At 34.1% G+C, this 15,489-nt stretch overlaps 1 protein-coding gene across 8 annotated transcripts in view; it reads right to left on the bottom strand.

The window, feature by feature from the left end:
• LOC106884368 (uncharacterized) overlaps window positions 1-15,489 on the bottom strand; it is a 282,032-nt gene that overhangs the window by 10,235 nt on the left and 256,308 nt on the right. For 4 of the 8 annotated variants that reach the window (XR_016242143.1, XM_089353296.1, XM_089353300.1 and 1 more), the window contains exons 22-25: window positions 13,517-13,714; window positions 10,198-10,371; window positions 9,024-9,174; window positions 2,272-2,445 (exon numbers count right to left, since the gene is read on the bottom strand). Coding sequence is in view for 5 of the 8 variants with exons in the window: in XM_089353296.1 (XP_089209422.1) it covers window positions 2,272-2,445; window positions 9,024-9,174; window positions 10,198-10,371; window positions 13,517-13,714 (697 nt within the window). In the remaining 3 variants the exon portion in view is untranslated. The remainder of the gene's footprint in view (window positions 1-2,271; window positions 2,446-9,023; window positions 9,175-10,197; window positions 10,372-13,516; window positions 13,715-15,489) is intronic. The other 4 variants (XR_016242144.1, XR_016242145.1, XM_089353312.1 and 1 more) reach the window with 1 other exon arrangement.

Raw genomic sequence — 15,489 nt, 5'->3', positions numbered from 1 at the left:
ATTCCCATGAAATTCTCAATTTTGATTTGCTTTCAGATGTGATAAGGATATGTATCCATAACTGGTTTAAATATTGAAATGTAGAATATTTTATATCAGTAGATATAACAATTGCAACAGTAGAGATAAGGTAGTAATTTAATAATTTAAACAGAAAGAAATTTTATGAGGCTTATACTTCTTTGTAATTTTTGTAAGTAAATTCTTGTTGATAGAATCAACATCTCACCTTAGAGATGCATTACTTGATGTTGTTTACTTCTGAGTGTTGGGAAGGTTACTATGCTCTGACCACACCACTAAGAAAACTGGTGGCCGAATGATCAAGCATGGATTTGTTTTACATCTGGGAAACTTCAAGTAATGCATCCCCAATATCAATTTGTCAACACAAATATTCAAACTCCATGTCACATATTGAGCAATTTTATGCCTTTTTCTTGTGATATTTATATATATATATATATATATAAATGAGATGGGTGCCAAAAAAGTTCCTGGTTTTAAGAGTGTTGTGAAAGGCCCGGTTAGAGACCCAGCCTCTTGAGTTCTTTTACAGGGATGAGAAAACTTGAAGGACCACTGCAACAAGTGTGTGAATCTGAGAGGGGAATATGTTAAATAAAATCATAATTAACTGATCCTCCTGTATTTTCTTTTATCCAAAGCCAGGAACTTTTCAGTTCCACCTCATGAGTGTGTACACACACACACATACACAGAGAAACTTACATATATATATATATATATATATATATATATATATATATATATATATAAATATAGATATTTATACAAATAAATTATATGCAAAGATCATGGACATTGAATTATGATGAAGATATACACTGAATAATAGAATTAAAAAGCATTACTACATTTTAAGAATTTGTTTTTGATAATCTCTTTTTGTCTGAAGCAGCAGATTGCTGAAGTAGACATGTCTTTTTATCAGTAGAGTTTCACATAAGAATAAGAAAACCTTCTAGCAGTGTTTAACATCTAAATTTGGATCCATTTCAAAATGTTTACTTGTTTTTGTTTGAGAGTAGATTTAAATTGAAAAAACATGACTTCTCATTCTATTATAACAGAGTATATGATATCTTAAAAACATTACATCTTGTAATAGAATTAAAGTTCTAGCTATTTTTGGGAAGTCAAGAAATGATGCAACTTTGCTGTTTACATCACTAATAGTAGGCTGATGAGTGGTTGGGTTCAGATGCTTGGGTGTCCACATTAAAAAAAGATTTATTATTATTTAGCATTACTGATTCATACTTAGAAATGTTCCTATCCTATCTACACTTCTATAATATTACAGTAAAAGAAATGATAACTGTCCTCTTTGTTGCTCTTTAACTTTTGACATTTTAACTAAACGCATTCTGACCTCAGGTTGCTTTTTTTACTATAAATATTGTTAGTTGATTTGGTAGACGGAAACTGAAAGAAGCCCGTCGTATATATGTATATATATATATATGTGTGTGTGTTTGTGTGTGTATGTGTGTGTGTTTGTGTGTCTGTGTTTGTCCCCCCCCAAATCGCTTGACAACCGATGCTGGCGTGTTTAGGTCTCCGTAACTTAGTGGTTCGGCAAAATAGACCGATAGAATAAGTACTAGGCTTACAAAGAATAAGTCTTGGGGTCGATTTGCTCGACTAAAGGCGGTGCTCCAGCATGGCCGCAGTCAAATGACTGAAACAAGTAAAAGAGTAAAGAGTAAGTATAGATACACTAAGGTCTTTCTTTAGTAATGAAAAATGTTGAATGCAATGTAGCTACTTCATATTTTACTGTAAAATATAAAATACTATGGTATTTGCAGATATTAGCTTATATTTATAGAATTATGTTTGTAAAATGATTATGTATTATGTAGATATTAGTTAATATTTTATTGCTTATGAACTGATGTTTACTGTTGATACTGCTGTCGCATGTTGCATTTAATTTTTCAACTTTGGTTGTGATGCACATTTGCTATATGAAGTATGAATAAAATTAAATGTAAAATTAATTTTAGAATATATTAGAGTTATCATGGTAAGATATCAGTAGTCCAACGTGTTAGTATGGAAAATACAAAGCTGCAAATTAATTCTCATGATTCACTTAAGAACTTTGCAAATTTTAATTTATTAATTTATGTTTTAAAAGAATCCTTGTTAGCTAGCAGCCATTAGATTCATCAAAATGTAAATTTGACCACCATACCGATGTGAATTACTATTGTACACATCGATAAAAAAAGGAAGCTTGACCTTTAGTGTCTTTGGGATTCCAAACTTGAGGCTGTAGAAAGTCCATTGATTCAGATCGAATGTCTAGATGGAGTTGTCTGGAAGGTTCTTTATCTGCATTCCTCATAACCTGCTTGTGCCGGCCATGATGCTTGATGGAGTGCAGTTCTAGTTGTGTTTTGTAAGTCCGTGCACCTGAAGCGGACACATAAAATTATGCATATATATATGTAAACATATGTATACACACATGTACACAAGTATGGACACACACATATGGACACATATAGTTTAGTATATGTTGGTATCTGTTCCCCCAAAAAGGGAATAAAGCTGGAAACCAAATTGAATTATTCTATTATAAACTAAATCTTGAATTAATTTGCATATTATTGCATCTTTGAAAATGAATATCCAAAACATAATATAAGCCAATCTACAAGATAGATTAACTACAATTGAAAACTTACTCTCTAATAACAATCAAATAGAGAGATAAATCTAAGACCATGCTATGATCACTTAAAAGAGTTTTCTCATTCAAATCCTTTTTATTAGATACAATATTATGATTACCTCTTCACAATAACCAAAGAACTGTTTCTCTAATCTATAGAACAAAGCAGATCACATATTGATTGAAAAAAATAAAATACTGAAATTACAAAAATAAGGTAATACTAATTTATGTAAAAATCACCTGCAAAAACTGATATGTACATAATAACCTAGTAAAAATAGTTTAATAAAAAAAAATATTTACCCCAGTCAATGGGAAACCAGCATAAACAAAATTGCTTAGAAAATTGTCTAGTACTGCCTTATCACAAATTGTTAACCCACTTGCCATTTAAAGGGCTAAACATTGGGTATAAACTTTGAGTAAATTTTATATGTTAACAAAAACGTTAGAATATACAAACAAAAGAATGTGACGATGTTTATGGTTGTAGAACTTAATAGAACAGAACTTTCCATGCTATTTTGTAATCTTGAAGATTTAACATGGTGAACAATATATATATCATTATGGTTATGTATCATGACAAGCTTACAAACCATGTACCTGCTTCAAACAAACATTTTGCCCCCAAGGTTTAAATTACACACACATGCATGCATGTGTGCACACACACATGCACACACGCATGTATGCAACATATGCACATGCACACACACACAAGCATACGTGCACGCATGCACACACACACACACACACACACACACACTATTTCATACTCACATTTTTTAATGTTACTCTAAAATATCAGCACAAATTATGAAAAAGTATTTGATATACTAATAATGGAAAAAAATCTCCAAAAAATGTGACCAAAGAAAAATGTTACATAAATAGATGTATGATTAATATGCTTGCTGGTTTCAAGTTCAGTCTCACCACAAGAGCACCTTGGGATTTTACTATAGCCCTAGGCCAAACAATGCCTTGTGAGTGAATTTGGTACATGGAAGCCCATCATATGTGTCTTTGTGTGTTTTCCCCAATACTGCTTGATAATGGTATTGGTTTGTTTACATCCCTGTAACTCAGCAGTTTGATCCAAACAACCAATACAATAGGCACCAGACTTAAAAATAAGTAACAAAATCAATATGTTTGACTCAACCTTCAAGCATTGTGACCAGCATAGTCACAGTCCAGTGATAGAAACCAGTAAAAGATAATAGATAACTTTAGATAATTTTCAGAGAATTAAAAAATACTTTATTCTACATTAAAGATTAGGTAAGCTTGATCTTCAGTTGTTATCAGATGTAGACAGAGCACTAGATTGGATTTGAACTTGGAGCCTTTATTTCTAAACTTAAAGGTAGTAATGCTCACATCCACAACATGACCAGTGCATGTACATGCATCCATGAATAAAACATCTGATAATGATTGGAGAACAACCAATCAATATGTAATGAAAATTTTAAATATCTCTTATGTCTAAAGATGAATATAATAGTCTCAAAAACTATAATTGTATTAGAAATAACTCATCTAAAGCAAAACCGTGATGGCACCTGTGCCCAGCGTCGCCTTCTTGGCACTTGTACCGGTGGCACATGTAGAGACATTCGAGCGAGATCGTTGCCAGTGCTGCTGGACTGGCTCCTGTGCAGGTGGCACGTAAAATACACCATTTTGAGCGTGGTCGTTGCCAGTACCACCTGACTGGCCTTTGTGCTGATGGCACATAAAAGCACCCACTACACTCTCAGAGTGGTTGGTGTTAGGAAGGGCAACCAGCTGTAGAAACTCTGCCAAATCAGATTGGAGCCTGGTGTAGCCATCTGGTTCTCCAGTCCTCAGTCAAATTGTCCAACCCGTGCTAGCATGGAAAGCAGACGTTAAATGATGATGATGATGAATGTATTTAAACATGTAACCATGTTATATGAATGACATTCAAAAATAGCTTGTGGTCTACAAGTTAGGGTGTTTGACTCCCAGGCACTCATAAAGTAAGATCTTTATGATTGTCTTTTATTCAATCAGTTAAGATGAAGCATATAAAGATGTATACTATACTCAACATAAAAGTTTACAGCTAGGCTTGAACTAATGGTTATGGGATTTGTAGTTCAGTACCATAAATCTACAAGCATTTCTTTCTCTCTTCCCCTCCCTCACCTATCTCCCCCCCCCCTGTCTGCTCCCTCCTCCTCTTACACACAGAAAAATGTAATGTACATATAAAAGAGACAAAGTTAAAAATGCAATCTGTTTCCTGAGCTTCAAATATAGGAAATTTATTTCTAATTAATTGAACTGAATGAGTTGTCCGATAGATAGAAATGTAGGTGACAACAATTTCTCCCACCTATCAATTAACTTCTTATAAAAAAAGATTGTATACTATAAATGATTAATTTTGATTCAGCTATTGCATAGGTAAATCAATATATATATTGGTTCTATATTTAGAGCGCCATTATTCTGCCATCTTTTTGGATAGTTTTCAAAACCTTTAATGATGTTTATGTGGAAGTTGTTAACCCATTACCTACCAGTGATCTCATATGAGATCACTTAAAAATTACAAATTTCGTAATTATCTGCCAATATTTACACATATCTAACCTTTTTGCTATATCTACTAGGTATATTTCTCTGATATTCAAATGAGGTTTGCTAATTTTTCACCCAATATCTCGCTTATTTCTATTTAAAATGTTATTTTGATCATTCCAGCGTGCTTCTAAGGCTGTTTTATGCGAGAAATCAAAGTTTCATAAAAAAATTCCAGTTAATAGAATTATGAGAGGTAATGGATTAATAAGGGTCTGTTTCATTATTGAGATATATTTTCTTAAAATTCTCTTTTTACTGTTTCATTCTTTTCTACAGTATCACAACCATAACAACTACATTCCTCCCCTTTCACTGAAGAACGAGCATTTAACCTAACTGCTGGATAACCTACACTGTTTTTCTAATCTTTCTCCCTCTACTCCAATTACAGAACAAGAAGGAAAATTGCCTTTTTAGTTGTTTTAAAAGTAATTCATCCAGAAAGTTGGACACTCCAAAAAGAAACCACCAGTGTAGGCAACATGCTTTTTGTCCTCATGTTCATAAGACTTGGGTTCCATAAGTTGTAATGAAAGCAACTGAGTACTATAGGTGCAGGTGTGGCTGTGTGATAAGAAGCTTAATTCCCAATCACATGGTTCTAGGTTCAGTCCAACTGTGTGACACCTTGAGTGCATGTTTTCTACTATTAGCCTTGGGCTGACCAAAGCCTTGTGATTGGAATTGGTAGATGGAAACTGAAAGAAGCCTGTCATATATATATATATATATATATATATATATATATATATATATATATATATATGTATATAATCATGTGTGTGTGTCATTGTGTCTGTGTTTGTCCCCACCCCATTGCTTGACAACCGATTTTGGTGTGTTTACATACCCGTAACTTAGTGGTTCAGCCGAAGAGACTGACAGAATAAGTTCTACACTTACAAAGAATAAGTCCTGGGGTCCATTTCTTCGACTACTAAACCTATTAAGGCAGTGCTCCAGCATGGCCTCAGTCAAATGACTGAAACAAGTAAAAGAATAACAAGGAGATCAGCTTCTATGAATTTAAACTTAAAAGGCATAGAAAAAACTTTAAGTCCTGCAATATGGGATCACTTGTGTCAGTGGTTTCATAAATATTCTATTACACTCTGATGCTGGTTGACAATAGGATGGGCATCAGTTATAAAATCCCTGCCATTCTAACAAGACTGAAGAGATCTGTTATATGAGTAACACTTTAGAAGTAGAACCTGTACCAAGTGCACCATCATCGGTCACAACTTCCTTCTTTTCAGATCTTAATTTTAAGCCCCATATCTGTCTATGTGACGTGAAGGTTTAACTTAGCGTGTTTACCAGTTACAAAGAAGTTTAATTTTTTACTAGGGGAGGCAACTCTAGAGGCTTGTGTCAATGTTTATATTTTTACAAGGTTATATAAAGTTTATTTTTAGAATCAAGGGGAAATCACTCTGGAAATTTATTTGAAAAAAATTTATTACCAACTGTTTAAAATTCTGTGAAGAAATATTTTTCCTATGGGGGCTTAAGAAGAATTTTTAATACCTGAAGTAGATTTCAGGAGTCACAATCAGTCACACACACACTCTCTCTCACACACACTCTCTCTCTCTCTCTCTCTCCCTCCCACTCCCTCTCCTTCTCTACCCTCTCTCCCTCTCCTTCTCTCCCTTCTCTCTCCTCTCTCCCTCTCTCCCCCTCTCTCTCCCCTCTCTCTCCCCTCTCTGTCTCCCCCCTCTCTCTCTCTCTCACACACACACACACACACGATGGTAGTCTTACATAGCCTGAGAAAGACAGTTATGCAATTTCTTGCTGAAAAACCTGCACAGACGATTTGATTATCATGATCAACTGTTTGTGCTCTATCTGTCCATCAAATTGACATTGCCAGAACAGGTGTGATGAAGTGCTTTGCTTAAGAACATAACACACCACTCAGTTCAAGATTGAAGTCATGGATCTTGTGATTGTGAATGCAACACCTTAACCACTAGGCCATGTGCCCTCATTCATACATACATACATACATACATACATACATACATACAGGCACATAAAATAATCTAGGGTAAGGAGGAAGATATCTACAAATGAGAAAGGAGTTAATTTGGAAGAAGTAATCTTCATATCTGGAGCAAAGGGGTGTGACTACAGCTATGTAAACAATAGTTATGCTGGAGTAATGAGTACATAGAAAAAACTAAATTATTTGAAGTGCATGCAAGGATTCCTAGAAATAGTGGCTAGCTTCCATTCTGAGGGGATCAAATTAGTAGTTGAGTAGAGTGTTCTGAAAACACAGTAGCCACAGTAAGAACAGGGTGATGAAGTACAGTGAGCTTTGCCAACAAAGACATTTTACTTTGAGAGAAGAGTAAATTGTATCAGACTTGTGTTCAGAATGTGATATTCTGGATGAGTGAAACATGGATGCTAAATGTTGAAGATAATCCCAGAATAGAAAGAAATGCAATGAATATGTTCCATTGAATGTGTAATGTAAGTGTACATGATGATGGAGGACAAATGAGCTAAGAAAAAGAAACTGGGTAGGAGAATAATCAGATGTAGGTGTGTAGGAGAGAAGACTTAACTGCTATGGACATGTGGTGCACGTGCAGGATGAGAACGAGATAAAGAAATGCCAAGCAAATATAGAGGGAAGAATCTGCAAAGACAAATGGACTCTGCAGTCCATTTGGGACAAACACTCAGACAGAAATACATAAACACACACACACGCACACACACACACATACACACACACACGCACCCACGCACGCACGCATGCACACACATACACACACACATCGACAAATGCACACATACCTTACCCCACCACACAAACTCACACACATTAGATGCAGGCATTCCCATATGGTTAAGAAGTGCACTTCTCAACCATGGTTACAGGTTCAGTCCCACTGTGCAGTAACCTTAGGCAAGTGTCTTCTACTATAGCCCCAGGCTTGCAAATGTGAGGGAAGTTGGCAGAGAGAAATTTAATGAAGCCTGTTGTGTATACAACTCCCCAAACACACATGAACATGCGTGTGTGTGAGTATGTATGCATGTGTGTGCATGTGTGCATGTGTATATGAAAGGGTATATGAAGTAAAAAAAAAACTTGATTGATAATTCATTAAAGAATAATCTCTTTTAGACACCAACTAAGATATTAGAAACCTTTGTGCTTGAAGTATTACATATCACATGGATACAAAAACATAGAGAGACAAATAAAACTGATGAACTATATATATATGATATTAGCTACAGTTAATACTTTCATCAAAATTATTTCTGAAGATTTTGAGTAGTCAAAGAAAAAGTTCCTGAAACAAAGTTTTGTAAACTATATTTCTTTCCTGTTTCTTATATTTCAGTCAGGACAAATAGAAATCAATGGAAAAAAGAAAAAGAAGCTTCTTACATTTAAAGAACATTTTATTGTTGTAAGAGGATATAAATGTGTTACAGAAAATGACATAATTAAACTGAATCCAATAACTTTACTGATGATATGTGCAAGATATTTAAATATATTTGATACATTTTAAAAAAAGAAATTATATGTGCACTAATCGTGATATTTAACATAAAAGCAAATCAAGAACTAATATGCATGCATAAGAGCAATAATAATAATAAAATATATAAATTTATTAATAACAATTTAGTTCTATATACTTTGAAGTCTTACCTGACACCGAAGAGATCGGTAATTTCTCCACCCCAAATCCACTAAAAGATCCTGAGCAAGTGAATACTGTTGGCACATATTCTATGTGTTCCCAATGTTTCTCAAGTGCGGGTCCCCAATCAGCTTCAGATTCACAAAGGAACCGTATTCTCTGTTGTAGTGTAGTTATTGCAAAGATATTACAAGGTATTTTGTCCATGTATAGAATAAGGTTAAATTATTTGTGAATGAGAAAACATTTACAGATCATGTCTCAGATGTATGGCAAATGTAAACATTATGTTTATCTTTTTATTTTAATTTGTGAGCAATAGAAATACATTTTATAAAAACAACAGCTACTGGTTACATAAAATACTACAAAGTGTTCAGATGAAATTACTTTATATACAAAAATTATTGATTTCTAACTTATGGCTCAAGGCTATACATTTTGGGTCAGGGTACAGTTAAAGTAACTTTGGTAGGGATCAGATTTAGAACTCAAAGAATCATAGCTAAATACTACAGGAATTTTGTCTGATGTTTTACTGATTCTGGAAAACCATTGCAATTACTTTTACAAGTAGGAGGTTCAATTGGATGCTAGTATTGCAGGTGCTGACACGATAATGCACCAGCTCCAGTATTTGATCCTCAGCAGAGGGGAGGTTAGGAAAAAGGCCAAACTTGCTATCTTCAGTTTGGTTTTTGTGTCTATGGTCATGAATATTGGGTAAAGACTAACAGAGTACAATCATGAATACAAACAGCTGAAATGGGGTTTGTCTGCAGGATTTCTTGGAAATCAGGATGTCTCTCCATGTTGAGCTGATACTTCTCTGCATCGAGAGGTTGCAGCTCTGGTACTATGAACATGTGATAAGAATGTTGTAGGAAGGAATTGCAAAACAGATTCTTCATGTCAAGCCAACTGGCAGGAGACCTAGGGACAGACCAAGAATAAGATGGCTGGGTAATATCCGAAGTCTCAGATGGTCATCCAGCTGGAAAGTGTAATGATGGTTACTTCTGATAGGATCTTATGATGGAGGTGATTGAGGGCTCTCATGACCCTCATTGCAGAAATAATGGGCAAAAAAAAAAAAAAAAGAATGGAATACTTAGTATAATGATTAAAATATAAAAAGAAAGAAAAGAATGAAAAATAAGCAAAGCAACAAATTTAACATACCTCTTTGAATGTTCCTTCAGCATAAATTAATTTGGTAATTATACAGAATGGGATTGAAATTACAGGAACTGACATGATAAAAAATGCTGCTATATCTGACCAGTATGGATAGGCTGATGACACGAATTTTTCAGCTAGGGGTTTGTAATCTACTACAGAGAAGATGAGCACAAACTGTTGGAAGTAGAGTTAAAAAAAGGGAAAAAAATAATCATGCATTTTGATATGGTATTTTATTTGGTATTATTGTCATTTACTGCATAAGTGAATTAACTTTCATTTGAACTAATGTTCATTTGAATTAGTTAATTTTGATATCTATATCACAGAGGCACAGACGTGACTGTGTTGCTAAGTAGACTGTATCCCAACCATGTGGTCTCAAGTTCAGTCCTAGTGTGCAACACCTTAGGCATATGTCTTCTACTGTAGCCTAGGATTGACCAAAGTCTTGTGAGTCGATTTGGTCGAGAAACTGAAAGAAGTCTTTATATATATAGGCACAGGTGTGGCTATGTGGTAAGAAGCCCGTTGTATATATATATAGTTCAAATTTACAGAAAATAAAAGATGAAGACAGGTAAAGGAATGACAAGTAGGTGTATTAGTTTAACTATGTGTTTGTGTTTTTGTGTCTGTGTCTGTCTCCCTATCACTGGTTGACAACCGATGTTGGTGTGTTTACGTCCTTGTAACTTAATAGTTCAGCAAAAGATACTGTTAGAATAAGTACTAGGCTTAAGAAATAAATCCTGGGGTTGATTTGTTCAATTAAAAAACCCTTCAAAATGGCACTCCAGCATGGCCACAGCCAAATGACTGAAACAAGTAAAAAACTGTGATGATGATGATGATGATAACAACGACGACGACAATTTCACCTATGCTGAAATTTACCATGGTGGAATATACCATGGTGGAATTTACCTATGGTGAAATTTACCTGGTGGAATTTTCCATGGTGGAATTTTCCATGGTGGAATTTTCCATGGTGGAATTTACCAGTCACCATATATATATATATATATATTGGGTTGTCTGGAAAGTTCTGAGTGTTTTTTAACATGCAAAAGAGATATAAATAATTGATCTTTCAATAAATTTTTTGCAATGGAATAATTTCCATTATCATTAATGAACTTTGCTCATCTATCAGACAATTTAAATATTCCATCAGCATAAAATTTGGCTGGTATTGAAGAAAAAAGTTATCTGGATGCATTTTGATTCCATCGAAATCATTAGATATTTTTCCTTGCAATGAATTCTCTAGAGACAAAAACAAGTGGTAGTCAGATGATGCAATATCAGGAGAATATGATGGATGGTGTAAGAGACCCCAGCCAAGTTCATGTAATTTTGGGTGGCCAAAGACGTGGTCGGGCATTGTCTTTTTGGAACACTACCTCTTTCCTGTTGGCAGTCTCCAGCCTCAATTCTTTGATTTCTTTTGTTCAAATTAGCCAGCTGACAATAGTACACATCAGAGTTAATGGCCTGGTTTTGTGGGAAAAGCTTATAATAATGCCTTTATGATCCCACCAAACACAAAGCATAGCTTTTTTTAGTATGGATATTGGTCTTTGGTTGCTGTTTTGAGGGATCCTTATGCAAACTCTAGGATCTTTTACATACTACATTTTCGTACACAATCCATTTTTCATCTCCAGTCCCAAGTTGTTTGAAAAAAAAGGCATACTTTCATTCTGTCTCAAAAGCATATTACAAATGGAATACCAGTCTAAGCAATTCTTTTCTGAGAATTTGTGAGGGACCTACACATTTTAGTGAGAAATGTATACTAGCTTCACTAGGTATTTATGAACTATACATTTAGAAACTTCCAACTCCTCTGCAAGTTCTCTATTTGTGATATTTGAGTTTCCTTTGATTTTTGCCTTCAAAATATCTTCTTCCAATTTTCAAGGTCTTCCACTGTGATTATCATATTTCAAGCTATACTCTCCAGCTTTAAATTTTGCAGACCACCTTTGAACAGTTGATTCACCTGCAGCATCATCACCATAAACTTCACAAATGTTTTTGCAAGTCTTTGCAACATCTCCTCCATTTTTAAAAAAAGAAAATCATTACAATGTGAATATGAAATTTTTGGTTGTCCATTTCAAATGTCAATAAAGGGTAACTGGAATGAAAGATAAATCTATTTTTTTAGTCAGGAACAAAGAAGAGATGCATTACCACTTCAAGCAATGCCAAAGTTTTAACTGTGTTATGTTTCACATGTATTCAATGAAGCATTAAAAGATTTAGCTTAAAAATGCTCAGAACTTTCCGGACAACCTAATATATATGTCTGTCTGTCTGTCTCTATTTTATCTATGTATGATATTCAAAATTGATTATCTGAAGATATGGTTTTGTTAACAAGTGTAAAAGGCCCATATCACAGCTTATTAAATATATCTGAAATTAATTTAAAATAGTGAAATACTGAAATAATGGCAAATAATGAAAAAACTCCTTTTTGTATTATTCACATTTTTATACACTGTTTTCTGATAAACCAAGGAGGGATGGAATTGTGTGCAAAGATACAATTTAGCGTTGACAATCACTGCAGCAACTGTCACAGAATAAATTACCATCAAGTATAGAGAAACATTATAGAAGGACAGGGTAACATTATTAATTGGAGATGTTGGGAAAGTGAAAGGGGAGAGTAAAGTATAGTATCAGAATAAAACAGGGGACATTAAGCAAAGTTAAGGGAAGTGAAGACATTTATGAACAAGACAGAGAAAAATGAACAACTAAAAGAAAGTAGCAACTGAAAAATGAAAAGGAAAAAGTGAAAAGTTGAGACAGTGTAAAAGGGTTAGATTTTAATAGATTACATGAACTGTTAGGAAATTCTCCAAGAAGAAATCTTTTTTTACATTCCCCTTGCAAATAAAAAAAAAAAAGATTCCAAAAAACACTCTTTTGAGACGATGCAGAAATTATCAAGATTTTTTTTAAAAAATTCCCCCCCAAAATTCCAAAATATTCTCCAGGAGTTCTCTATGAATCTTGGAGTATTTAAAAAAATTTAAAGCTTCAGATTCAGTACTCATGAATTTTCAAGGAATTAAACATTAGTTTAGAGGAAAATTAATGAAATTTATCACTAAAACATTGTAACTTGGGTTAATTATGACATATTACATCAGACCAAGTTAATACTTGGCTGACTAAAACAATATTATTCTTATCTCAGTTAAATATTTATCTGAAAAGAAAACAACAAAATTACACACTTAAAATACAACCATTAAGATATACTAGAAAATAAATAGAAATAAATACGTATACTAACCAGAAGTATGGTAGGGGAAACACCCATCCACAATATTCGCCAAAACCAGCTGACTTTGTGTTGAATCATATGTGTGATATTTGCACAAAACCGTTTTACTCCGTAAACCCATGCAATTGCTACACACATACAGATACCTATAATCATCACAGGGAATCCTGTACACTCGTCCATCAGTTGTAAAATATAAAGTCCTCCCTGAAAATTGAATCAATATAATTTAAGCAAAGTTAAAATAAATTTAGTAAACTTATCATTCATATATATATATATAAATGAATAAATATGAATGTGTATATATATATGGTGAATGCTGCCATAATCCTTGCCTTCAGTTCATCTTTGGTATTGCAAGGAGTTTTGTTGGTCTCTCACACAACTGTGCCACACAAATAATAATGAAGGGGGTTGCAGTTTGGGGAGTTAGGTAGCCAGATGTTAGGGGTGATGTGGTTGCAGAAATTGTCTGACAGCCATGACTGGGTTCTCTTGTGTGGCATGGTGCAAAGTCCTGTTGCCAGACTGCCTTCCTCCAGCTGTTATACATGGAGGAGGATCTGTGATGATCTGGGTGGGGAGCTATATCTTGGAAATCCACCAGCCCAATGGTTTCCCTTCATGGCAGAATTAATAGTCAAGACTATTTAAGCATTTTATCTGATCAAATTCATCCTATGGTTGCGGAACTGTTTCTGGAGGGAAACACAATCTTTCAGGATGATAATGCACCAATTCACACAGCTAAAGTTGTTACTGAATGGCACAAGGAACATTCTAGTGAAGTTGAACTTCTTATCTGGCCACCACAGTCCTCAGATCTTAATATCATTGAACATTTATGGTGCATTTTAGAAAAAGAAGTAAGGAGTTGATATCCTTCACAGTCATCACTACAAGAACTGGAGACTGTTTTAGCTGAAAAATGTACAAATAATCCTTTCGACACAATTCAAACTTTGTATGAGTCCACACCTCGTAGAATTCCAGCTGTAATTACTGCCAAAGGTGGTGCTACCCCATATTATAATAAATTTGTTTGAAATTTTTAGGTGTTTCCATTATTTTGTCCAATTCCTGTATATTAGTTCATACTTATTTTTACGGAGGAGGCTGGTTCGCTGGTGTAAAGGTAACACACTTAGTCATGTTAATAAAGGGATGTGGGTTTAAGTCCCATGTGGATAAGAAAGCCTTCTTTTTTCTGTCAAGAGCTTATGTGCCCAGTTATTAGACTATTTTCCTTAGTCATTGCATGGTGATCGGCAAAAGCTTTGAGCTTATATAAAAATACCTTTATTATTATTTACAGGATTGTAAAATACAGCGCCGTATAGCAAAACTATTCGCACTGAAAGCATATATATATATATATAATATATATATATATATATATATATATATATATATATATATATATATATATATATATATATATATATATATATATGTATATATATATATATGTATATATATATATATATATATATATATATAGAGAGAGAGAGAGAGAGAGATTATATGTCATCATCATCATCATCATCATCATCTTCTTGAGAAGATCTGCCCATGGCAGCGAAATTCATTTCTAGAAAACTTCTCACACACTCTACCACAACAAACTAAACTATGCTTTATCATCCTCTTCATTTGGACTTCGCAAGTACATTTATGGACTTACACTTTTTATATATCTATATTATGACTTTTTATGTGTTTATAAATTTTTATATGTATATGAATTTTTATATCATCATCATCATCATCATCATCGTTTAACGTCCGCTTTCCATGCTAGCATGGGTTGGATGATTTAACTGAGGACTGGTGAAACTAGATGGCTACACCAGGCTCCAATCTGATTTGGCAGAATTTCTACGGCTGGATGCCCTTCCTAACGCCAACCACTCAGAGAGTGTAATGAGTGCTTTTTATGTGCCACCGGCACGAAGGCCAGTCAGGTAGTACTGGCAACG

The sequence above is a fragment of the Octopus bimaculoides genome, chromosome 1 (genome assembly GCF_046866305.1).
Source record: "Octopus bimaculoides isolate indiv1 chromosome 1, ASM4686630v1, whole genome shotgun sequence".
NCBI classification, from domain to species: domain Eukaryota; kingdom Metazoa; phylum Mollusca; class Cephalopoda; order Octopoda; family Octopodidae; genus Octopus; species Octopus bimaculoides.
The sequence above is the reverse complement of the archived record's forward strand: the minus strand, read 5'-3'. Positions and strand labels throughout refer to the sequence as shown.